At 40.7% G+C, this 24,855-nt stretch overlaps 1 protein-coding gene across 13 annotated transcripts in view; it reads right to left on the bottom strand.

The window, feature by feature from the left end:
• ATXN1 (ataxin 1) overlaps positions 1-24,855 on the bottom strand; it is a 516,919-nt gene that overhangs the window by 13,479 nt on the left and 478,585 nt on the right. For all 13 annotated transcript variants that reach the window (XM_072603913.1, XM_072603906.1, XM_072603904.1 and 10 more), the window contains one exon: positions 10,339-12,388. In XM_072603913.1, the coding sequence (XP_072460014.1) occupies positions 10,339-12,228 (1,890 nt within the window). In that variant the 5' untranslated portion in view covers positions 12,229-12,388. The remainder of the gene's footprint in view (positions 1-10,338; positions 12,389-24,855) is intronic.

The raw sequence follows: 24,855 nt of genomic DNA on the forward strand, positions 1-24,855 counted from the left end.
AAAATAGGGCTCACCATCAGAATTTTTAAACATCCTGATGTGAATTTAACATAAAGAAAGTATATCTCACCAAATTTCCAAAAGGACATGAATGCTACATTCTATCCTCTTAGAATTCTAAACTTCAAAAACTACTGTTAGTTATAATAAGCCATTTTCTATTGAACAGAGATTATGTAACAATGCCATTACTTCTGAAGACAGGAAGCAAGTCCACTATTATTTTGAGCTGCATGGTCTTTACCATGGTACTCCTCCCATCATAGTTTAATAACTACCTAACGACAAGTTGTTGATTGTGACATTATACTAGATTTTGTGTTTTCAAACCAATTCAACAAATACTATAGGCAACTCACTGTGGGAAAATAGAAGAGATGTAGAAGACATAGTTCTTGCCCTGGGGGACCTTACAATCTAGATAAGGGGAAAGTCACACGTACATGATACAATATACTGAAACAAACATTTGCTACAGATAAAATATATTACAATATAATATTTCCAAATGAGTATCAACAACAAATGTTATAGTAGTATGGTTCAATGAGTACTGGAAAGTTAATGAAACAAGGACTTGAGCAGGATTTTGAAGGATGGAATGGGACTTCTACAGTAAAAGGGGAGGGGAAAAGGATGATAATGATTGGGAGAGGATATAAAACAAGAAATATAGGCATGAGAATAGTATGTGTTTTGGGTAAGGTTTAGAAAATGATGACATAAGTATGTAGCACTACAAAAAATTTTTATGCAATTAAAGCCCAATTTGTCTGGTTACCAAATGCTCTGATTTGTCTGTCAAGTCAAAACAGTTCAGTATAATGGAAAAGGAGTTGGATATGGAGTCAGTCAATCATAAAACCTCAGTTGAATACTGGTTCTGCCTCTTATTGTCTGGGTGATGCTGAGCAAGACATTTTGATCTCTCTGGATCTTCATTTTCTCATCTGTAAAATGAATTATTTGGACAAGCTTTTCTCTAACATCCCTTCCAGATCTAAAATATCGGATCCTACTCTTTGGTGAGATGGAGGGCCGGAACAGATTAGCTTCTATCCTGCCATTTCTTCTGAAGATCCTTCAGGCCTTACGGTGGGTCCTACCTTCATGCCTTCCCTCTAAAGAACCCTTATTCCATGCTGTCATCTAACCCACTGGCATAACATTAGGACCCTTGAGCCTTGCCATCTGCCCTACGAATGAAGCCCTTCGGGCTTTCAGGGCTTTCGTCTCCAAACTGAAGCTGAACTTTCTTGTATATATTGTCTCCTCCAATTAAAGTGTGAGCTCCTTAAAATCAAGGACTAGCTCACAGTTTGCATCTCTAGCACTTAACTAGCACTTTAAAAATATAAGTGCTTAATAATTTTTTCCTACTCATTCATTCATTCATTCGTTCGTTCATTCATTCATTTGTGCTGCTCTGGGAAATACAGGAAGATTACAATGATACCTATTTGCCACTAGAGGGTGATGTTCAAATGACACGTTGGCTCCTTTCAGGTCAAACACATAGGGTACATTTCCATTTAAGCAGCCCATCAACCTTCTTGGCCCACGACTACTGACTCTGTTTACCTTGACTCATTCTAAATGAATGAACAGAATCTGTAGTTCTTCCCTGTTCATCTCACGGAAGAGTTTTGAGAATAGCGGATGTTCAACTTGTGGGCAAGAGGTTCACCCAAGAAAGACCACATCTCTTGACCATAAGTCGGCCACTCCACTTCTCTCTTCCTCTTAGTAACATCTGTCAGATGCTGAGTTATGGTCTAATTGATTATATTTTAGTTATTTCCTATTTATGCCAGTGGTTTCTATGTTCCTTCCTTTTATTTAAGCTACTGCACATTTTAAGGTGCTAACATTTCACCTGGTTAAAACTTGATGAATAAAAGAGAAGCAAGATGATACAAAGATTAAGTTGGCTTCATTTTTCATCCTTTGGCCTCATTTCCTACTCTTTTCTCTCCAATTTCTAACTCACAATTCTCTCTCTATGATTCTCTCTTTCTCTCTCTCCCTCTCTCTCGTCATCATCATCAATCATCATCTTTAGCACTTTCAACAGCAAAGACAAAGTGGAAAAATTCTTTTCTGGTAGTTTTTATATCAAGATCCAAATACATCTATTCCTGAATGATTCTTTTTTATCAAATTTATATCACTCTGGTCATCCTCATAACTATTTATTCTCTCTTCTAAGTCTATTATTTCTTAGTCTAATGAATGAAACCATAGCCAGGATCTCAGTTGGAAATGACGTTAGAGATCATCTCATTCTATCTCCTCATTTTACAGATGGCACACATGGCAGAACTCTAACTTGAACTGACTCCCTAGAATGGAAGCTAGAAGACTCAGTTATATTCAAATAACATCTCCACAATTTACTACTTAGGCAACTTTGGGCAAAGTCACTTAACATCGCTGGGCTGTGCCCTCGATTCCCTCCGTGTGTAAAACAAAAGGAATTGCACGAGATTATATCTCAGGTCTCTTTGTGCTCTAATTTTGTAATCTCAGGGGACTATCCCTCTGTCAAACTTCCTCTCCCTGTTGCTGCTGGTTTTTGTAATAAAGCAACCTTCTTTCCCCAACCTACCACAACACCTAGACGTATCACCAGTTCATGCTTTCATTCATGGGAGCAACAGCAGGGTGGGAAGGAAACTCTTATCTGCTGATATCTAAAGAAGTCCTAATTATGTACCATCTCCTGGCTGGCTGGTAACTCACCTTCTATGCATTTTTCCGAATTCAGTGTGTGCTAATCAATCAACAAGTCAACCAGGAGGTATAAGCACCTACTGTGTGTGTGTGTGCGTGCGTGCGTGTGTGTGTGTGCGTGTGTGTTGGGAGAGGGAGAGGAAAAGGGCCAGGTCCTGGGAAGTACAAAACTGCATAGGGAAAAAAACCAGCCAGTGAATATCTACTGCATCCAAACAGCTCTACATATACACACATATATTTATATTTTGTTTGATTGTATATTTCAGCCTTAGATTAATCTATGTGTACATACACACATATGTGCACATCACCAGAAACAAGATGCGGAGAAAACAAAACGTCTGTTGTTAAAATATGTCTCCCTTTTCCCTACCAAGAGGGCCATGTTTTCACAAACGGGAAGGGCATCTGTTTTGTGCTTAGTGCTCTCCAAAAGAGAAAAAATCCTGCCGAGAGCAGGGGAGCAAAGACGCCTGGCTCCACCCGGGTCAGGGCAGGCATCCTCCTTGCAGGTTTTGATTTTGCCTTTGGGAGGCTGCTCATTTGGGTTCCACTGACATGACTTCATCTTGTTTATACCTGCAGAGAAGAACCCACTTCTCTTTTAAGTCCCCCTTTTTCTTAAGCATCCTTTTGAAACCAATAAAACCAGGACATTCTATGTCAATGGTGAAAGAGATGAGAGAGAGATCTATTGATTTCAGTGCTTAAATATCATTAATAAAACAGTCCAAACTTCTCTGTGGAGTATGTGAATATCTGTGCGTGTTTCTATGTAAGTCACTTAATCATGCTAATTTCAAGTCTGACTCAGTGTTTGCTGGAAGTCTTTCAGGTTGTTCAGCAAACCCAGGCCCTGGTGGGCACCCAAATAACGCTGACAAATCATGCTGTAAACACAAACTTGAAATGAAACATCCATCAGGATGAGGTACACATCCACAGCAGCCGCTGTACTCGCACAGAGCTCGGATTGTGACACGGCACGCGCATTAGGACCTGAAGCACTGCCTTCCTGCCATGCCTCCTTTGACAAATCAGGAGGTGCACACCAAAAGGGGTTCTGACATAACAGATTTTCACTGGACTAAAACATGCATTGCAATGGGCCTGCCCTCTGGGGGTCAACAGAGTTTCCACAAAGGGCTGACACCTAAAGAAAACGGTGGTAAAAACACAGTCAAGAAACATGCACATTAAAACAAAAGCCATGCTCCCTTCTCCACTCCACGAAACTGGTATAGTTGTTTAACATGAAGACTAGTTTCAGTAGAAAAGCAAAACAACACAAAAACACTGGCCTTGGAGTCAGAGGACTTTGATCCAAATCCTCCTTCTGGCACTATCTCTGACTTTGGATAAACTACTTAAACTCTTGGTCTCAGTTTCCTCATCTGCAAAATGATGAGTTTAGGCTAGATGACCTCCGAGGTTGCTTCCATCTCTAGATTGTGGTTACCAGGGTCAGAAAAACACGTGTGGTCATCATTCTTCTTATGTCTGTGTGAGGACACCAACGAGGACATGCACAACCGTCACCAATAAGACACTGCTAAGGTTAAGCAAGATCCCTCACCAGCATTCAGCACACCGCTGCCAAGCACACAGGAGGTGACCACTCCATATTCCCTGATTCAAAGCCTGGTTGGTATATTTCAAGGTTGGCAAACAGATGCATGTTGGCGGCTAAAAGACTGTGTGGGCTTCTATGCTGTTTGCATTAAGTCTCCAGTTATTTTTAGGTGCTAGCTAATCCATGAAATGCATAAAGCTGCCATTGATGACTCACAGTCCACAGCAGTCAAATTAAAAAATAGTGGAGTAGAAGAAAAGCCACTGGTAGACATGTGGTGCTTTAGGATACCAAAGGCAGTACCCTTGCATTCACACACACACACACACACACACACACACACACACGCACACGCACACGCACACGCACACGCACACACACACTCACGCAAAGGAGAGACAGGACAAGAGCCTGGAATGTATTAAGCAGCTGCCAAGTCAGGTAAAGGAAACAGTCACTTGCTGAGGCTCTAGGAAGCAACAGAAAGGCGTTGTGATACACATAGTATTTAAGAAGAAACATTGAGAAGAATCTGCTGCCCCAAAGCATTTTATAAATATTACTGAATACAATTCTACTAAGCAAAGTTTTTAAAATACTCTTCAGAAATCCTGTGATTGTTGTCGTGTGTGTGTGTGTATGTGTGTGCGTGTGTGTGTAAGAGGTAGGGAAAGGAGGCTAATTAGTAGTCAAGACAAGGAATCCCCTGGTCTTTGTATGGGAGCAAAGGAGAAGTAGCCAGTCGCAGGCCCCTCTGTGGGTGGCCAGGTCTTTCTGGAAGAAGCAGGAATCCACTTGGATAGTTTCTGCTTGGGTCTTTTCATTTGCTCAGGGTGAGACATCTGCATCCCTGGCCTAAAGGTCAGCTCTGGTTGGGTGTTTACTGCCCACAGTCTATTACAATGGGGATTCTTTGGGGGCATCCGTAAATGATACTGGAATGGCTGCTGATGTCCTTTTCAAGTTTAAGTTCCATGATTCTGCTTTTAAATATATATGCATTTTTTTTTAACACAGAGAGGCAGTGTACTGTATTAGATAATGTAATGGACCTGGAGTCACAAAGACCTGGGCTCAAATTTTGTCTCAGACTCTTATCATGAGCAAGTCCTTTTAACCTCTCTGGGTCTCAGTTTCCTCATCTGTGAAAGGAGGAGGCTGGACTTGATATTTCTAAAGATCCTTTCCGGCCCTAAATCTATGATCCTATATCATACTGTCCCAAAAGTTAAATTCATGGAGACAGGAAAGGTGGTATATTCTGTATTTTTTGTTTTTCCATAGGGTTATTTGGCATGACAGAGTGAGAATTGAAATCTAGGCCCTAAACGCCCCAATTCACTGGAGTTTCCTCTGTTTATGATTTTCCAGTGATTGTTCAGTTAGATATAGGCTTTCATGGAAATGAACCTTGAGTTTCCTTTCCTGAAACATGTATACATGTGTACCCAAAAGCCGCTTGGTCACTTACCATTATAACTAGTTGAGTACAAGCAGACTAAAAAAAAATCTACTGTGCTTTTTAGATAAATTAAGGCTTCTCTGTCAGCTTTTTGGTACAAAACTTCCTTTCCTTCTAGAGGCTTAGATTGAAGGACAGACACCATAATGATTCTTCTGAGCTTGATTTTCCCCAACCTCTGGGTCAGCCTTACCCAAAATGGAAGAAGCCACTCTGTGATGCTTACCCCTTCTCTTCCAGGTTGCAGCTGTTTCAACTGGTGATCCTCTAGCCCAAGGGATGGAGGCTGCTACACAACACAGATCTGTGCATTAGGGGTATCACAGTAGGCAATGATTCACAAGGGAAGCAGGTTCTGTCTGCCAGCACACTGGATCACTCACCCACCACAAAAGGCCTCCTTGCTCTTAGTGGTGGGTGGCTCACACCACTGATTGCCTGTCATTCTAGGAAGAGGGTGCCCTGACCCTTTGACCACAATGATTAGTGAATGCACAGTGATTATAAAAAGGCCAAGTAAATGCCTGCAATGCCTGGCAGTGGACAATGACTAAAACTTTCTTCTGTTTCTCCTTCTGTTCTAAAGAATAATGAACAGTGAGAAATGACAAGGCTTGCAAAGGGAGAAGGAATTGTGTGTACAGAGGAATACTGTGCTGGGAATGGTGAAACCTCAGAGACTGTGGTGAATGTGGTTATTTTGGATTTTTTTTCTATACTGCAGTGTCTGGATCTTCAGCTGGAGACAACATTTTATAGCATCTCTCCAAGTAATGATTAAAATCTTGACTCCTTAAAAATAAAACAAGTCCACATTTTTATACAAGATGGGTTTGGTTTCCCTTGCATGGACTAAATTAACATGTTGTTGTTCAGTCATTTCAGTCTTGTCTGATTCTTCATGACCCCGTCTGGGGTTTCTTGGCAAAGATACTGGAATGGTTTGCCATTTCCTTCTCTAGGTCACTTTATAGATGAGGAAACTGAGGCAAACAGGGTTAAGTGACTCACCCAGGGTCACACAGAAGGTAAGTGCCTGAGGCCAGATTTGAACTCAGAAATATGACTCTAGAATCAGCACTCTCTCCACTGTACCAGCTTGCTACTCTAATGTTACATGAAGGCAGGACAATGGAAGTCTTCCATTTCCCCCCCCAAGGTTATTTGTGGTGTTGGTCAATGTTGGTAAAAACTACAAAGGGTTTTTTAGGACAGGAAGAAAAGCACAGAGAGACAGAGTTTGAAGGGCCTGGCTCTGGTCCGTCTGCTAACAATTCGATCCTGGGGTGCCTGATCAATCAGCTAGGCAATGCTTCAAACCTACTTGGAGACCACATGTTGGTAATGACCTCTTCCCCTGGACTCTAGATTGCTCATGCACTTCTCTTATTTATGTACTTATAAAATGTCATTTTATGTTAAAATTATTTCTGCATGTGTCACATCACTCTGTGAGGCTTCAAGTCTCATGAGGATAAAACTTCTTATTTGAATTATCTATCTCCCAGTGGAGAGATTGCAACTGATCAATCCGTCTGTTGGACTGAAATGAAAATATAAAATAAGGAATATGTGTTGGCTTATCCAATGTCACAAGGCTAGTAAGTTACAGAGCTGAGAGTGGAGCCCACATCTGTCAACTTATAGGTCAGTGCCAAATCCTGCTTTTGTAATCAATGAGCTAAACAACGTGGGAAAGATGTATTGGACAGCAGCCTAACAATCATTCTGCACCTAAGAATGAAAAATAAAGATACAGAGAATAATGAAGGTAGAAATTGTGAAGATAAATATTGTGGAACATTTCCTTTTTTCTGAGGATTTAGGCATAAAAGACCATAATTCTATTCATCTTTAACCACTCCTTTCCCTTATTCCCACAAAAATCAAAACACAATAAAACATCATAATTCTGATAATTAACCTAAATAATATCCTGTGGTTGGAAGCATTGTCCATTTTTTACCCACTGTGATGAAATGGACTCCTCAGGCATGGGGAAGAAAATCCGCACTGAGGGACACCACAGAGCTGGACAGGGACTCCCACAGCACAAAAGCTAAATTAAGCCTACAGATTAGTCATACTTCTATGTGACTTTCTCTGTGGACTTTGGAGTCATCCCTTGTGAAAAACGCAGCTGGTGAAGTATTTTAGCTGTGATGATGTAAGCCTGATTCTGATATGGCTCTCAGGAAGGTGACAAATCGTTTGTGGAGTTAGTGCCTCGCAATTCTGTTCTTACCGCATGAAATCCAAGACACCCCTTTTAGCAGTGCACATCATGTTCTTTCCTTCTATGTAAAAGATTTTCCCAGCATGCACTGAGACAACACAGGGGGCTGTGCTGACAGATCTGTGAAAAAGATTCCACACAAAGTCTACCTACTAATTTGCACCTCTGCAGAGTGACTAGTGGTCTGGCTGTAAGGAGAGAAATGAGAGCAAGGATTTGAGTACACGTGGAAGGTGATTTATCTATCTCTTACACTCTCATTTTGAAGAGTACTGAAAAGGGGAAAATACAAACAGATATTTCCTAACTGAGAGCTGCCTAGTGGATCATGAAGCCTGAAAAGGAATGTGAAGGTTACACATAGTTTACATGTTACCGATGCCATTGGGGATTTAGACCGTAAACACCACGTAACTAACCCTGCTTCCCCTTTCTTCTGTTTCTTAAAGGAATTCTGTCAAGGAACATATTTTAAAAAGAATTTCCTTTCCAAAGTCACTACTGCTAAACCCACAGTGATAGAGAATTGGCCATGAGGGCAGGAAGACCTGGGATCATGTTCTTTCTCTGACATAAACTAGCTGAGGGCTCTGGGAAAGTTAGTTAACTTCTGAGTGCCCCCAGGCAACTCTCTAAGATAGGAAGTCAGAAACAAGTTGCTAGTATGAATTAGAGAGAATTTCCACCCTAGGAGCTCCCCAGAGATGTGATGGCAGTTCTTGGAACTCACAAATAATAAAAAAAATTAAATTAAAAATACCAGGAAAAAATTGTGTGTTAACTCTACAGACCTACAGCAGTCCAGGTGCCCTATAAAAAGTTACCTGTACTACACTGTCATCTTTTTAAAACTTTATTTTAACCCCTTAAGAAGAGGTAAGTAATAAAATAGGGGATGATGTTAAATTCTGGGGAAATTAATGCTTGTTTATCATTTTTAAAAGAAAAAATAATTAAAATACGGACTTATCCATTTTTTAAAAGATCTGAACTTTTTAAGATCTTCCTGAGTATCATTATATGCAGGGGCAGCCAGGTGGCACAGTGGATGAAGCACTGGGCCTGGAATCAGGAAGATTCATCTTCCCGAGTTCAAATCTGGCCTCAGACACTTGCTAGTTGTGTGACCCTGGGCAAATTGCTTAACCCCATTTGCCTTGGTTTCCTCATCTGTAAAATGAGCTGGAGAAGGAAATGGCAAACTACTCTAATATCTTTGCTAAGAAAACCCCAAAACAGGGTCATGAAGAGTCAGGCACAACTTAGCAACATTATCATCATAGGCGTCATGCAGAAAGAAATTTGTAACACAGAGACAGAAAATTTGAGATGGTTACTAGGGCCTGGAATACTTAGCAATAGATGGGATGTTCCTTAAAGCCATAAGGCCACCACTTTGGGTCATTCATGTAACATTTCTGGAAAATACATTGTAAAATAATCATCCCTCTCACCCCAATCTTCTTGATTTTTTCCTTTAAAAAACACATACACACATACCAATTCAAACCCAGCACAATGTATAAGCAAGTCCTGACTTTTCAACATATCAACTCTACTCCTTTTAAATCACTTTCCCTTTAAGATCTCAATGGGATTCTGTACCATTTTGGTGCCTTCAAAGTATTCGATGGAAACATGCCAAGAAGATTCTTTGATTTCTAGTCATGGAAATTCAAAGCCTTGACCAAATCAAATCCATTCGACCTAACAACTGATTTAAAGGAACCTGAACAAGGGCATTGCTATTCATTAAAAATAAGCTATGGAAATAAATCATTTCAAAGAATTTAGGGGATAGGAGGAAAGAGGGAAGAAATACATGGAAACCAGGAAGGGAAGTTTTAGCTGTCATCCTGTTTTGGATTTCTCGTTCCTATAGCCAAGGAGATCACTCATGTCTGAAGTAGCAGTGTGATCATAGCCTGACCAGAAATCATACAGTTAGAAGGAGAGGGGAACTTAGGGGTCTTTAGTACAATCCTATCACTTTACAGATAAAGGAACTTAAACCTCAGAGAAACTTATTCAAGGTCAAACAGGTAACAAGAGTAGGAGCTAAGATTTAACCCTGGACTCCAAATTCAGCACGTTTCACTCCAACACTCTGTATCAGCTATTACTTCATTTTCTCTTGAAATAGGGAAAATAGATCAGTTTAAACTTAGGCTTGGAGAAGACAGGTCTTTACACTGGACTTATTCTTAAGCACAAACGAAAAGACAATCTCCCCCCAGCTTGGCCGAGAAGTCCATCCATCTTGTGAGAAAAAACAAAAGAAAAAGTGGAGCATCTGAAGTGGGTATGTGACTGCTCTGGGGTGAACATTACCTGTGCTCGATGTTCTCCCACTGCAAACTGGATTACTGCAATGCCTGGGGCAGGGCTGTCTTCAATCCTTTCAACGGTGCTGGAGTCTATTTTCAGGTCATTGCTAATCTCAGCACTCTGGATGAAGTCTTCTGTTTTTAAGTCCTCAACCTTCTTCAGCTCTCCATTGGCCAGCTGGATGATTGACCCTTTCATGAAGTAAGGGGGCAGTGTTGGGGGAACAGCTGCGGAAGATGCAATGGACTGGACCACGGGGAGGTGGATCTGGGCCTGTACCATGGCTGGGTAGGCTGCCTGAGCGGCCAAGGACTCCGCACTGAAATTCTCGCTCTTGGGAATGGTGGTAGTGACAAACGTATGAGGCACTGTTGCAAACTGTGGAGATGAAGTGACAATGGCAGGGGCTACTCCAGACGGCTCCATGTCGGTGCCGCCCACAGGGATGAGCAGAGGCTGGGTCCCAGGGATCACCAGATGCTGCGGCAGGTTGCCGGCATAACTGATTGCTTGCTGTTGGCTGCTCAGGTAGCCAATGACAGGCGGCTGAGTCCCTGCATAGAAGGCTGGAAGTCCGACAGGGAGGGGGTCCGAAGCACTGTGGGTGGTCTGGATGACGGTATGTGGTGACAGTGTGGCCACGGCGGCCTTCACACCCTCAGGGCCCAGAGCCTGCTGCGGGGACAGAGCATAAGACCGGTGACTGGGCTTTCCTAAGTGGAGGCTGCTCTTATCATTGAGGGTGGATGGGGAGGCCTCTCGGTGTGTGACCTGCTGGACTTCCATGTCTGTGGTAGGTGTGTTGCTATTGGGTAAGACCATCACGGAGGCCCGTGCCCCTGATGAATCACGGGTGCTATAGTCAGCAGGGCTTGAGTGGACCACAACATGTCTGGTTTCATAGTGGTGAGAGGCCGTCTTCCCACTTGCCTTCATGAGGCCCAGGTCTGCAGAGGAGGGGACCCCGTATCTCCGGCTCTTCTCCATCTCACCATTCAGCATTTCTTTGGCCTGGATGGCCTGTTGTAGCCTGCTGTTCTCAGCCTTCTTAGTGGATTCCCGGGGAACAAAATGACCACCAGAGTCTGTGTATTGCACCACCACCTGGGAGGAAGGCCCCAGGGTAAGTGTGTGTGGGATCATTGTCTGATGGGGATGCAGGTGGACTGGGATGGCTGGAGGGGACATGGTACGCCCAGCACTTTGGGGAGAGCTGGAGATATGGACATATTGGTTCTGCTGTGTGGGTGGTGGGGACCCTGCCGTGATAAGCCCTGGAGTCCTGATCAAATGCTGCTGCTGCTCAACCTTGTGCCCCGGCTGCTGGCTCAAGCTGCCTACATTGGCTAGCAGAGTGGAGTAGGCCTCCAGGTGGGAGCGCTGTGATGGAGTGGTGGCCACAGCAGCAGAGGCCACGCCACTGGTGGCAGGATTGGCTGGAGGGGAGATCAGCTGGGAGGGGATGAAGCCAGCATAGGGCCCACTATACTGGGAGGACCCGATGAACTGGAAAGTATGCGGCAAGTGTGTGTACTGCACAGGGGACACTGGGGTCCCTGACTGTGGGGGAGGGTACACCGCAGGGAGCGTGGTAGTGGCTGGAACAGACCTGGGGGCACTGGGTGGAGAATAATCCATCCCTGTGGACAGTGACTTGTGTAAACCTATTCCCTGCTGTAAACCAAGCTCTGTTGCCGAGGTCCCCCCAGGACCGGGCCTCCCACCCATGTTGCCTTGTCCACTCTGAGTGCTGGGGAGCCATGTTAAGCTCTCGGCCCTGTGGTTGTCGTTTGGCACGACCACTGGTTTCTCCTCCGATGGCCGGCTAGTGGCAGGAATCTCACGTTTTTTGGGAGGCAAGCATTCATTGCTCCGTTCTTGGTTGGATTTCATTTTTCGCCGTCCCCCCTCCACTGTAACTGCTTCACTGTCTGGCTAGTTCTGGTTTCAGTCTGGTAAATGGAGAGTCGCATTTGATTTCTGAAGGGGATCCAGAGACTTCATGAGGAATCATCTCCCTATGAGCACAATCTTCCAACAGCTGCTCTGGATTCTGGAAAAAGAAAGGGGGCAGTGAGGCAGGGGGGAAGGAAGGAGGGAGAGGAAATCATAATACCAGTCCTGGGGTTGGGTTGGGAATCCCAAACAAAATCAAGAAGAGCCCTTCCGTTATTAATGGCATTCCCAAGATCCTATTTATAGCCATAGCATAAAAATAGAGACCTCACAGGCCATCTCAGTTTACACATTATGAAAATCATTAAGCAAATCAGAACTTTTACAAGATATAATTTTGCTGTAGTTATGACAACTTCTTATAATTCTCTTTCCTCATGCCTCTGCCTCTTTCCCAGTCTTCATGGTCAGGAGACACTGCATTTCACATACTTTAGCTTCACAAGTATTAACCCCTCCTCTTTCCCCTGCCCTGAACACACACTTTACCCTTTGCATCCTCCCTGGATGACTGAACAAAACCATGGGAAGGATGCTCTGAGTTCAAGACAACTATATGAGCTCCCAAAAGATCCATGTGCTGGAAATGAAAGTCTGGAAACAGTCTCAAAGGATTATTTCTGCATTCTTATCATCTCCCAGGGTCCATGTTAAGCATGCATTAATTGGACTCCCCTAGCACATACAAACACCTCTCCCTGAAAATTCAGGACAAGGAGACACAAATAATTCTCATCCCTAAAATACTTTTTCAGCCTATGCAGCCCTGTCATTCATTACCAATGAGTAAAATAACTGTTTCAAGCTGATCAGGACTGATTTGATTTTATTTCTTTGCATAATAGGGTTGGCAATTTAAAAGCTTTCTTGGGAGGGTCTGCTCACTGGCTACTGCCTTTCTTTCCTTCCTCTCCCTTCTCCTATATCTTAATATTTGTAAAATTGTCCACCCACAGTTAACTCAAGCAATGAAACCCAAAAGGAAGAAAACCTCCTTCAGATAAATTGTACCTGAATATTTAAAACTGTGAAGGCACCAGGACAGTAAGTCCTGGGCTGCTAGTTCTTTACTGGATCTTATTTCTGTTTCTTAGTAACCACTGAACCATGAGTCACCACAACTCAGCTCAGCTGTTTCATGTAACAAACAGATTTCCACCTGGGCAAGGGCAGAATATTTAGCAAACCAATAAGAATGACCATAACAAGAAGCAGATTGAATTTAACTTCTACAGGAAGTGACGGCTCAACTTAGTAATCGGGGCTATGGCCCTGGAGAAGCAATAGGAACCGAAGCTCTGCAATTTAAAACAGTCTTAGCCAATACTTGGGGCTGGCATTCCTTACTTATGCTCTTTATTTACCTGGCTTAAAAACAACCGTTATTTCATCCTTTCTTGGTTAAGACTGTCAAGAGAGAAGAAGCAAGTGGCCTTCAAGACTCTTCTCTGTAGTGGTAAATGATGTACTCTTCTGGCCCCACTGAGCTTTCGTTCCCCACACATCCTCCCCTCCCAACATTTTCTAATGTTGCTTGTCAATTTTTGTTTTTATTTTTGGCCAGGGTTTAGCATTCCTTGTTCAAATTCTTTCAAGGGCAGATTCAAGTAAACAAGTAATTATTTGTTAAACCCTTGCAGTACTCAAGGCATGATGCTAAGGACTGTGAACATAAAGAAAAAAAACCAAAGGTTTTTGTTCTACTTAATTTAAGAAGAATATTGCACAATCTGACTTTGGAAGTCCCTCCCTCCCTCCCCCACTCCCTTACTCATTTTCATGATCGATACTAGAGGTGACATCTCACACTAAAGGACTTTTAATCAATAAGAGCACTGCTTGAAAGGCAGAGAGGTACTTTGTAGAGCAGATATTTATGGAAATTGAAGATGATGTGGAAGATCTAAGATAAGAGAGTGTATTTTAAATTTGTGCCTGAAACTGAATTTTGGCAACTGTTGCCCTTATAAGGTGCGTAGGTAAGTACATTTCTTAAGACTCTCCAATAATGCCCAGAACATGATTACCTCCAAATAACTGTTCATTTTTGATAATTTTGTGGCATTTGAAACACTAACATTGAAATTAAATCTATCAACATGCATTTATTAAATCTAAATTATTCATCTAACTTTAAGTAACTCAAGAGTCACTACCCTTTGTTTTTTCTGTGATTTGCTGTTTTTTTGTCTTTAAATCTACTAAAGGAAATAGATATGTATACATATATATATACACATATATATGTGTATATATATGTATATATATATGTATATATATATGCACCTATGAGGCGTGTGTGTGTGCTGTTTCTTCCTCCAACTCCTCCCCATCTCCTGTCCCATCCCATCCCATCTCAAGCTCACAAGCCAACTAACTAAAAGTACTCATTAAAAAGATTGTCCTCAAATTAAATGTTCTAAGCTCCCCCTGCTGGCTAGATAGCAATACTGACCTAGTGAAGACTGATAAGATTTTAGTACAGTTCCATATGCATTTATTAAATGCCTACTATGTGTGAGGCACTGTGCTTGGTATTGGGATACAAATACAAAACTGAAATAGTCTCTACCCTCAAGGAATTTACATTTTATTGGAAGGATATAAGAGTTAGACACATAAATATATGGAGGAGGCTCCAAGCACCGATACCTGGAGAAAGGAAAGGCTTTGCATAAAGCAGATGGCTCTTGAGCTGAGGACACCTTGAATGAAGCTAGAAATTCAAAGGTGTGGAGGAGAGAAGGGAGTGCATTCCAGGCATAGGTGACAGCTGAAGCAAAGGCACGGAGGAGAGAGACAATGTCAAGCTCAGGGAGCTGTAAATAGGCCTGCCTGGAATGTAGAATTCATGAAAAGAAATAATGTTAAATAAATCTGGAAATAGAGGCTTGGATCAGACTGTGGATGGCTTTATATGAGGGGTCTGCATGTTATCCTACTGACAATAAGTAGTAACTGAAATTCCTGGAGGAGAGCAACAAGGTCAGACTTCTGTCTAAGGAATGCTAATTTGGCTGATTTTGACAGGAGTATCAATTTATGAAGAGAGAGAATGAAAGTAGGGTTGTCAATTAAAAGACTCTTTAATAATCCAAATCAGAGATTATGAAGACTTGAAGTAATGTAGTGATCATGTAAATAGAAAGAAGGGGGTAGACTCAAGGTAAGTTGTGGAGGTAGAATTGATAAGTCAAAATATCTGCCAACTATTTGGACAACATATTGGGGTAATGTGAAGGAAAGTGAAGAGTAAAGGAAAACTATAAATATGTGAACCTGGGTAATGTATTCAAAATAGGGAAACATGGAGAAGTGAGTTTAGAAAGGTAGATAATGAGTTTCATTTCAGACATGTTTGATTTGAGATGCTGATAGAACATTCAGGTTAGAGACGACCAGTAGACAACTGTCCATGTTGGGCTAGAGTTCAGGAGAGCGATCAGAGCTGAGTAGACCCATGTAGGAGTCAGAGATTTAGAGATGATCATTGAATCCATGGGAGCAGATGAAAGTACCAACCACACAGAAACATGTAGTAAAAGAATACACAAGATGTTCCAGAACAGAGTTTAGGGGACATCTACACTTAAGAGGAAGAGGGAGATGGGTGATGGTCCAACAAAGGGACTGAGAAGAATAGTCAGGAATGCAGGAGAATGCAGAACCAAAAGAGTACAGTATCATGGAAGCCAAGAAAGAAAAGAGGAGTGAGGTAGACAAAGTCTTCAAGATTGCACAGTTGGTTAAGCCAGACTATGAAAGTCACAGCCTCTCAATACTACAGGCAATTCTCTGAGACTGTAAATTGTAGAGAAGGTACCAAGCTACAGAGCCGTGGGAGTTTCCTAAACCAAAGAATTCTCTATATCACTGAAATCATAGCTCCTGCATCTACCCCTTTAAAAAGAGTACATTAACTTTAGTAAAAATAGCAATAAAAATGTTCTATTGGTTTTTATAGCCCATTCTGATCTTTTAATCTTTTTTTATATTTTTCAAATCATTCTTAATGTTGTTCTGTGGCAGCCTGGTGTGTTGGCTAGAGAACTGTTCTCAAAGCCTGGAAGAATGAATTTCAAGTCTTGTCTGATGGATACCGGCTGTGTGTGCCCCTGAATAAGTTGCTTCATCTTTCAGTGAACTAGACAGAGAAGGTGCCAACCTATACTGGGTGGAAGGAATTTCCAAACCAGTGAAATTATAAGTCCAATCCTTTTATCTAAAGAAGATTTTACATAAATATTTAAAAATCAACCAAAATGAACAGTATCAATTTAATTCCTAGCTCAATGTAGCTATTTGTGTACTGAAAGAAACTTAAGAACAGAAAGGTTTTTTTTTTCCAACTTAGGAACCCTGATTTCATTTTTCCATACTTTTTAGCACTGCCAGCCTCTTGCTATGGTTCTACTAAATTATTTGACTTGTCATATTTGTATTCCCATTTCTTTCACATTCCTAGATATACTTAAAAGTTCCTAATATTAATCAGTGACCACTGTTGCTATCATCACTATTATTGATGATAATTCAGTTATAAAAGTTTATAGAGTACTTTCCTCATACTAACAGGATGAGGTGGATATCATCAGCATTACTCTCTCCACTGTAAAGAGGAGGAAGTTAAAGTTAGAGAGTTTGAGTGACCTATACAATATCACAGGAATAAGAGCCAGGACATAAAACCAAGTTCTCCCATCCTACGTGCGTGGGGCAGTATGTTTTGGAGCAGGCACCTGGGGCTGTAGGCACACAAGTCTGTGCATTAGAGGGGGTGACACAGGGGATGCTCAGGACAGCAGCTGGGCTCTGATATCCCTAGAAGCCAGCACACATGGAACGTCTCTGCAGTGTCTGGGTAGCCAGTGTCCCCTGGCGGCCTGCCCATGCTAGAATTCCTGGAAAGGCTCAAGGCGGAAAAATAATCACTTGAAGGAATCACCATCTGGATATGTAATGGTCCCAACTGAATTGTTCAGCAGAGGTCAGAATCTGTGTTTTCAAGAAAAGCTGGAAATGCCTTTCTGTAAAGCCCTTCCTAGCTCGATACATGCACAAAGAATGTCCTGCTTTAATGAGTAATTACATGCCAGATTAACTATCCTGGTACTCTAAACCCTTTGTTTATCCACAGTGCTGGCCAAAGGCAGGGAAGAGAAATCATTCTCTACAGCACCCGTAATAAACGAGTCTTATTTGTTACCTGGAGGACTTGTGTCTAAGGATGAAAGTGACAATGACTCCACTCAAGGGCACCAATGTGGAAAACCTTTAGTTTTTTGTTGTATATTGTGTGCGTGTGTTACAATTTTCAAATAGAAATAACACATTTTAAATGCAGAAGGAAGCCTACAGTTTATTTAGTGCAACTCCATATATTTTTCAAGTAAAGAAACTGAGGCCTGGTGAAAGGAAAGGATTTGCTCAGGACTGTCCAACTAAGCAATGGCATAACTGGGAGTAGAATCCAGGTTTTCTGATCTCCAGATCAGTAATGCTTCCCTAACACCATACCACCCCTCATACTTTCAATGTGTTAGGCTTTCATTGCTAAAAGCAGAAAACAACTTACTACTTACTAAGCAGTTGGAGCTTTGGGGATTTTTTAAAGGTCTCAATTTAAAATTATAATAATTCAGTAACTTTATTCACAATAGACAATCAAGTCTATTCTTTGCAAGTTACTCCTAACTCAGGATTAAAATGAGAATCTTGATGGTTCATTAGAAAATTCTCTTTTTATCCTCTGAACTAATCTATAATCTCTCTTACACCCATAATTCATACAAAAGAACTGATTTTTAATACTTAATATGTTCCCCTCTCTAACTGATTAAGGCAACCAGTTTTCTAATAGTTTCAAGGCATGGGTCACTTATTCACACTGTTCTGTTGGACAGGGAGGCATTATTTCTGCCCAATCTCCACATACAAATTCAATAAAATGAAAGATCATATACTGAGTTAAGGCCTGACACTTCTGGGTAGTGGTGAGTGGTATTTTTTCTTGCCCCATCTTACCTGCTTCTTCCATATTTTTTTTTTTTTGAAGAAAAAAATCCCAAAAGGTTCGGGTGGGAAATGTTGAATCTTCTTTCTACAGCCTAGTGAAATACGCTAGATCTTCCAAATGGATGCCTGCCAGTTGTCTATTCCCAAACATTCATTTTAGCCTTTCTTTTAATGCTTAGTTTAAGAATGGTCTAGTAACAGCCATACAAGATTTAGTTTGGATCCTATCAATCACAGGATGGCATGAACTCCCTAGAAAGCCAATAGCTGAGGTTTACTAATAGGGAATGTGGAAATCCTTATAGAGTTTGAAAAATGCCTTTTCAAGGCTGACTAATCCCTGGTCAGCCCTGACGTACTCGTTGCCCTTGCCTTGTCCATGTGCGCAACGAATTTATACAAAGCCCCCACTTGCCGCAGCAAATGTGCTACAATATTATTTTTACTGATGAGAAGTTTAACTATTTTAAAACATCAAATCATTATTACAATCTTGTTATAAACTGACAATTATTCAACCAAAACTTTTTGTCAGGGCATTAAAATGTCACCTCAGTACTTCTAGGAGATTCATTCTCCCTTGCTTTCTCTAATCTTTTAGAAGGGTTTAGTGTACAATTCTGAACTTCATTCAAATCCCAGCTCTGCTACCTAATGGCTGTGTGACCTTAGGCAAGACATTTCTTTTCTCTGAGCTTAAGAATTTTCACCTCTAAAATGGGAACAAGACTGCACTTTGCTTAGCATTGCAGTGAAAGGAAAGCACTTTAGAAGACGTGAAGCAGAATATAGACATGCTGCTGCGGCTACAATTACATTTATGAACTAGCCTCCTTCTCTTTCTCCTCTGGTGAAATGACCCAAAAGCAGACAGTAGGGAATAAGTAAAGAAATGTGGGTAATCTGTCAACTAAATTACAGGTTGTCCTTTTGTTATTATCTTTAATAATAATAACACACATTTATATGTATGTACATATGTATTTATTTACCAATAAAGAGGCATTAGTTGTAGCAAAAAAAAAAAAAAAAATACCCAGAGCCTCTGAGGTGAATCAGAGACATAAACTTAACAAATCAAATTTGCCTTTATAGGTATAACAGAGACTTGTAGGATGGGACCCAGTATCTGAATATGGATGAAGGAAGTTATTCCTTATTTAAAAAGAACAAGACATGTTTTTTAAATGGAGAAATACTATATATATATATATATATATATATGAAGAAGATATATTTGCGAGTAAATCTAGGAACCTGAGGGGGAGGGGAAATTTAGAGGACATTGGGATGAAGAACAATGGACACAGAAACAAAAATGAAATTGTCTTATGGTTATTCTATGTATCAGCTGGAAAAGAAAAGGAAATAGACAAGGAGTTTGGGACAGAAGCCACGCGTCCAGCTGGGAGGCAGGAGATAGAACTGAGTGAGACTTTCATTATCCAGATATCTTCTAGGGCTCTGCCAAATGCAGAAAAGCGGAAAAATTTCTTGGTGTTCTGGGCCACCTTTTTATTGGTCTGCTGTAACTCATCTCTCAATTTGATTGGTCACTAATATATCAATTTACATCTACTGAAGAAAGTCTAAGTGATAGAACAAGATTACATATAGACCAGATCTATTTATTACTTATCGTATGTTGGAAATGTCAGGACAATCACTGTTGTGGATGTAGGAGCTGCATGTTTAATTGTATATTTAGGGGGAAGGAAGAAGGGAGCAAGCATTTCTATAATGTTTGCTCTATGCCAGGCACTGTACTATCTCATTTGATCCTCACAGCAACCTTGGGAGATAGGGACTGTTATCATCCCCATTTTATGGCTGAGGAAACTGAGGCTGACAGAAATAAAGTAAATTGCTCAGTGTCACAAAGCCAATAAAATAAGTGTCCCAGAGGGCAATGAACTCCCTGACTCCAGGTTCAGCATTTTATCTGCTGTGCCACATAGCTGCCTGATTGAAAATAGCTGCAAGTATCCTTTTTTTCCATAGTATCCATTGATTAGAATTGACTCACTAGACCAGAGCATCAGGAGTTCAGCATCCTTTCTGGGAAATAAAGAGGTAGGGTTTCTCACTTGCTCAGCTTTTTAAATGAACCACTCATTGCTGGAGAGTCAGAATTTAGTCACCTATTCACTGAATATGAATCAGTCTCTTAGTTAAGATTTTTTAAAGACAAACATTGCTGTCAGAAAGAGTTGTTAATAGTATTCTCTGAAGTACATCATAACCACTTATAATGTATTATCTATTAAAAGCTTGACAGCTTCTGTCCCTTTTATCCCCATTCATAAGAAGTCCTACTGTATAGGTTTTATACTCTCCTCCTAATACAACACACACATTCTGTATGTCTCTCTGTCTCTGTCTCTCTCAATGGCAACTTCTCCCAAGGTCATTAAAAGGATAATTATTAGCACCTGCACTGGATAGGCTATGGCTGGACATTTCCTAAGTTTACCAGTTGTGTAATTCTTAGACTAATTATGATAAACTTCTTAGTTAAAGTCCTCCATACGGGTAATACCCCAGTCTTCCCAAGATTTCTAGGGGGTATTAAATGTGCATCAAAGCCGAGTTTTCTCAAAACTAATAATCGTTCCAGAAAGATTATACACAAGCTCAGACATGTGTACCCTGTCCAATCAAAATTTCTCATGCCTTCAAAGTCAAAGAGAGACGAGCATTTGCGGATACCCACATTACAAATAAGATCTTTATTTATGCAGAAAAGCAGCCCAGCCTCACGCTGCTCCACCAAAGATTCATACTTCCAAAGGACAATGCATCTTCTTTCATCTATACTATAGATAACGATAGCTAATAAGAAATGAAATTTCCTTATAGACCTAGGAGGAGCATCAGAGACAATCATATTCCAATACATTCCTCTATAACCTTGGAACCCAACTATCTATGTTAAGCCTTCCAACAAATTCTACCCATATTTAAGTCATGCCCTTGGTTCTGATTTCATTTTTTAATGTTAATGAGAACTCATTATTTAGCCATTTATTCAATTCAATAAACTTTTATTAAGTGCCTACTATGTGCCAGATACTGTGCCAAATGCTGAGTAACTTGCTCAGGGTATTTGCTATTCAAAGTTGGCAATTAAGAGCAAGGAAGAGTGAATACTGATTGAGCCTCTGAAATGATACCCTCAAACCCAGGGCATGTTTTGCCAGCCTTAATGTTGATTTCATCATTTAAAAGGTACAGGAACAAATGTAACCAACTCTTTTTAATCTGGACTGTGTTCTCACTAGTAAGGAGGAACTGGTTAATAAAATAAAATGACAGTAACCTCTCTGTAAAGTGATCATTTCATCTTATAAATTATGAAATTCAGTATAATCTGATATGTGTCCTATATTTCTGAAGAGCATATTTTAAAGGATTCAGAGAAATAGAATGTGACCCCATGGTTTAAAATGCTTTGCGATAAATAAGCCCAGAAGAGATGGGAGGAACTTAAAAATGAAGTTCATAAAATTCAAATAATTTTGGTGACAAGAAAAGAAATGAGAATTGTATAAAGAGCAAATGATATGGATGCAAAAGGAACTCACCAATCAATTTAGATTAATAAAAAAGGACAGATGATAGAAGCAAAGGTGGGTCACAGAGGATGGATACAAAAACCCCTGGTGTACTGTATTCAGTGATGGATACTGCATTTTGGAAAGGTCATCAATAGGCTGGTGAGCCTCCAGAGGAGGTGGCCAGTATGGTTCAGGCTTTAAATCATCCTTGTTGAGGAAATTAAAAAAAAAAACCTAGAATTTTCCAAAAGCAGAACACTAGAGGTTTTGAAGAAAGATTGAATGGCCATTTGTCAGGTATATTATAGAATGGATTCTTTTGATATGGGCTGGCTGTTTCAGTCTCCTCCTGATTCTGTGAAAAGTTGTCACCCTTTGACACTCCATGTAGCACAGGATGCAAGTATACTATGGGAGATGTTCTAGTTTTTGCTCATTTTAAACACTGTTGAAATTCCACATCCAATTAACCCAAACTATCAGTAAAGCCTTGGTTAGAATCCCAAAACAACAACTTTGTAAGCTGTGGGGTTTGTGGAAAGAAATGTGTATTTATAAGTAGCACATTCTCTATAAACATCTTGACTAAGAGTGGAAAGTGTGAGGGGGTAAACTAAGTATTTAGCTGTAAGGAATTAGCAGAAATAAGAATTCTTTCTGACAGCCTTAAAAAAATCAAGAGATTGATTCATATTCAGTGAATAGAAAGCTGAATTCTGACTCTCAAGCCATGAATGGTTTATTTAAAAAGCCAGGCAAATGGGAAACTCTCGTTTCTTTCTACTTTCTATTTATTTCCAAGAGAGGATGCCGAGCCCAAGATGCTCGAGCGAGTCATTTCTAATCACCAGTGAAATGGACAATGGGATGACTTGCTACTTGCAGCTGTTTTCAATCAGGCAGCCTGGTAATTACTGTAGCCCTCTCCTGTGGCTCACAGGAAGCCCAGCGTGGAGCCTCCATACACACTCCGTGAGTTGAATATGCTGCCAGATCTCCTACAGCAGTACTCTGCCGCCAAGTTATTCTTCCCGCCCCTCGCTCAGCTTCGTTAACTTAATCAGGTATTCATTCAAAAAAAAAAAAAAGAAGAAGAAGAAGAACCAACCCACAAAAAAGACACTCTCTCTGGAAGACAGCCAATGCCCTCTACACTGGGTGGCAGCAGATAAAGCATGTCAGCACAACGTGTGGGGAGGTGCAAGACCTAGTTAGAGAGACACTTCATAGTCACTGTTCTCTGATATGAACTCATTTTTTAGTATCTTCTGCATTTGCCTCCAAGAGTATGATTCAAATGATAATTCATCCTAGGTGCAGAGCATTTAGTTTAATTCAGTAAACATTAACTGACCCCCTGCTGTATGCACAACATTGCAACAGACCTGGGTGATGCAATGAGGAAAAAACAACTTAGCCCCTGCCTTCACTAACATCAGATACTCAGAAGCTCAAATCAATAAATTCAACAAATATTCAGCAAGCTTCCACCATGTACAAGGAACTATGAGAGTAGCTGGCAATACAAGACAACAACTCAAAGGAGTACTTATTCTCACCCTCAAGGAGTTTATAATCTAATCGACAGGTAATATGCAGTAATAAAAGGGTAAAGTGTAATCACTGGATCTGCACTAAGAGAACCTGGATTTTAACTCCTGCCTACCTCCCTGTGTGACTTTGGGCAACTCATTTAATTTTGCTGAACCTCAGTTTCATCATCTGTAAAATAAGGGAATTGGATTAGATCAAGGGCTCTTAAAGTGGTATCTATGAACTTTTAGAAGAAAGCATTTTGACAACTGTATTTCAGCAGAATCAATTGCCTTTGTAATCTTATACATTTAGTTTCTGTACTTTAGACCTGATCCTAAGAAGGGGTTGTCAGGCTTTGCTCTACTGCTCAGTGCGCTGACATAAAAAAACAATGCTAAGAAACTCTGGATTAGATGACCTCAAAAGTCTTTTCCACATTTAAATCATATATTCTGATGAAAGAGAAAGAAAGTCTCAGACACTAATAGTAGCAACATTGTTTGTCATTCAGTCATTTCATTTATGTCTGACTTTCTGTGATTCCATTTGAGGTTCCCTTGGGAGCGGTATGGGAATTGTTTGTCATTTCCTTCTCTAGCTCATTTTACAGCTGTTATTATTTCTATTGCTGCTGTGGCTCCTTCATTCTCACAGAGGACTATCACCAGGGTGCTGTCTTGACTAACTTGTGAGTTGGATGTAAGTGAGGCAGAGCTGCACAAAGTCATCAGACTCACTTTCTTTTCCAGTCATCAAAGTCCAGTGGCAAGACAAAAGTCAAGATGAGGGACTGAGGGAAACAGAGTTAAGTGATTTGTCCAGGGTCACACAGCTAATAAATGTCTGAGGTCAGATTTGAACTCAGGAAGATGTGTATCCCTGACTTCTGGCCGACACTCTATCCACTGCACCACCCAGCTGCCCCAATAGTAGCAGTACAAGTGAGAATTTGATTGGGTAGGCAGAGGAGGTCAAACATCAGAGATTCAAAGAGGGAATAATCAGTTGGGAGGAGAAGAAGGTTGTCAGCAAAGACTTTATGGAAGAGGAAGCACCTAAACTGGCCCTTCAATTCAATTCAACCAAAATTTATCAAAGTCCTACCACATGCAAGGCATTGGACTAAATTTAAGCCATTTCTAGCTTTCCCAATTATGGTGGCCAGTGTATGCAAGTGCAGAGAGGAAAGAAAGGGAAGGATGAGGTTTTTAAAAATAGATTTTTATTAATATCTTTTTTTTTTACCTCACCTAAATTTCGCACTGCATTCTCCTTCCTCCTGAGGAGCCATATTTTATAAGGAAGTTTTTTTAAAATTAAAATTAAAATGAGAAACAAAGAAAATAAGTCAATAAAACCCATCAATATACAAAAGTAATTCCATATTATATGCAATGAATGATTCACACTCATGCACCCCCTACCTCTTCAAAGGAGTGGCAGGTTGTATATTCTG

Source organism: Notamacropus eugenii, chromosome 4 (genome assembly GCF_028372415.1).
Source record: "Notamacropus eugenii isolate mMacEug1 chromosome 4, mMacEug1.pri_v2, whole genome shotgun sequence".
Classification (NCBI taxonomy): domain Eukaryota; kingdom Metazoa; phylum Chordata; class Mammalia; order Diprotodontia; family Macropodidae; genus Notamacropus; species Notamacropus eugenii.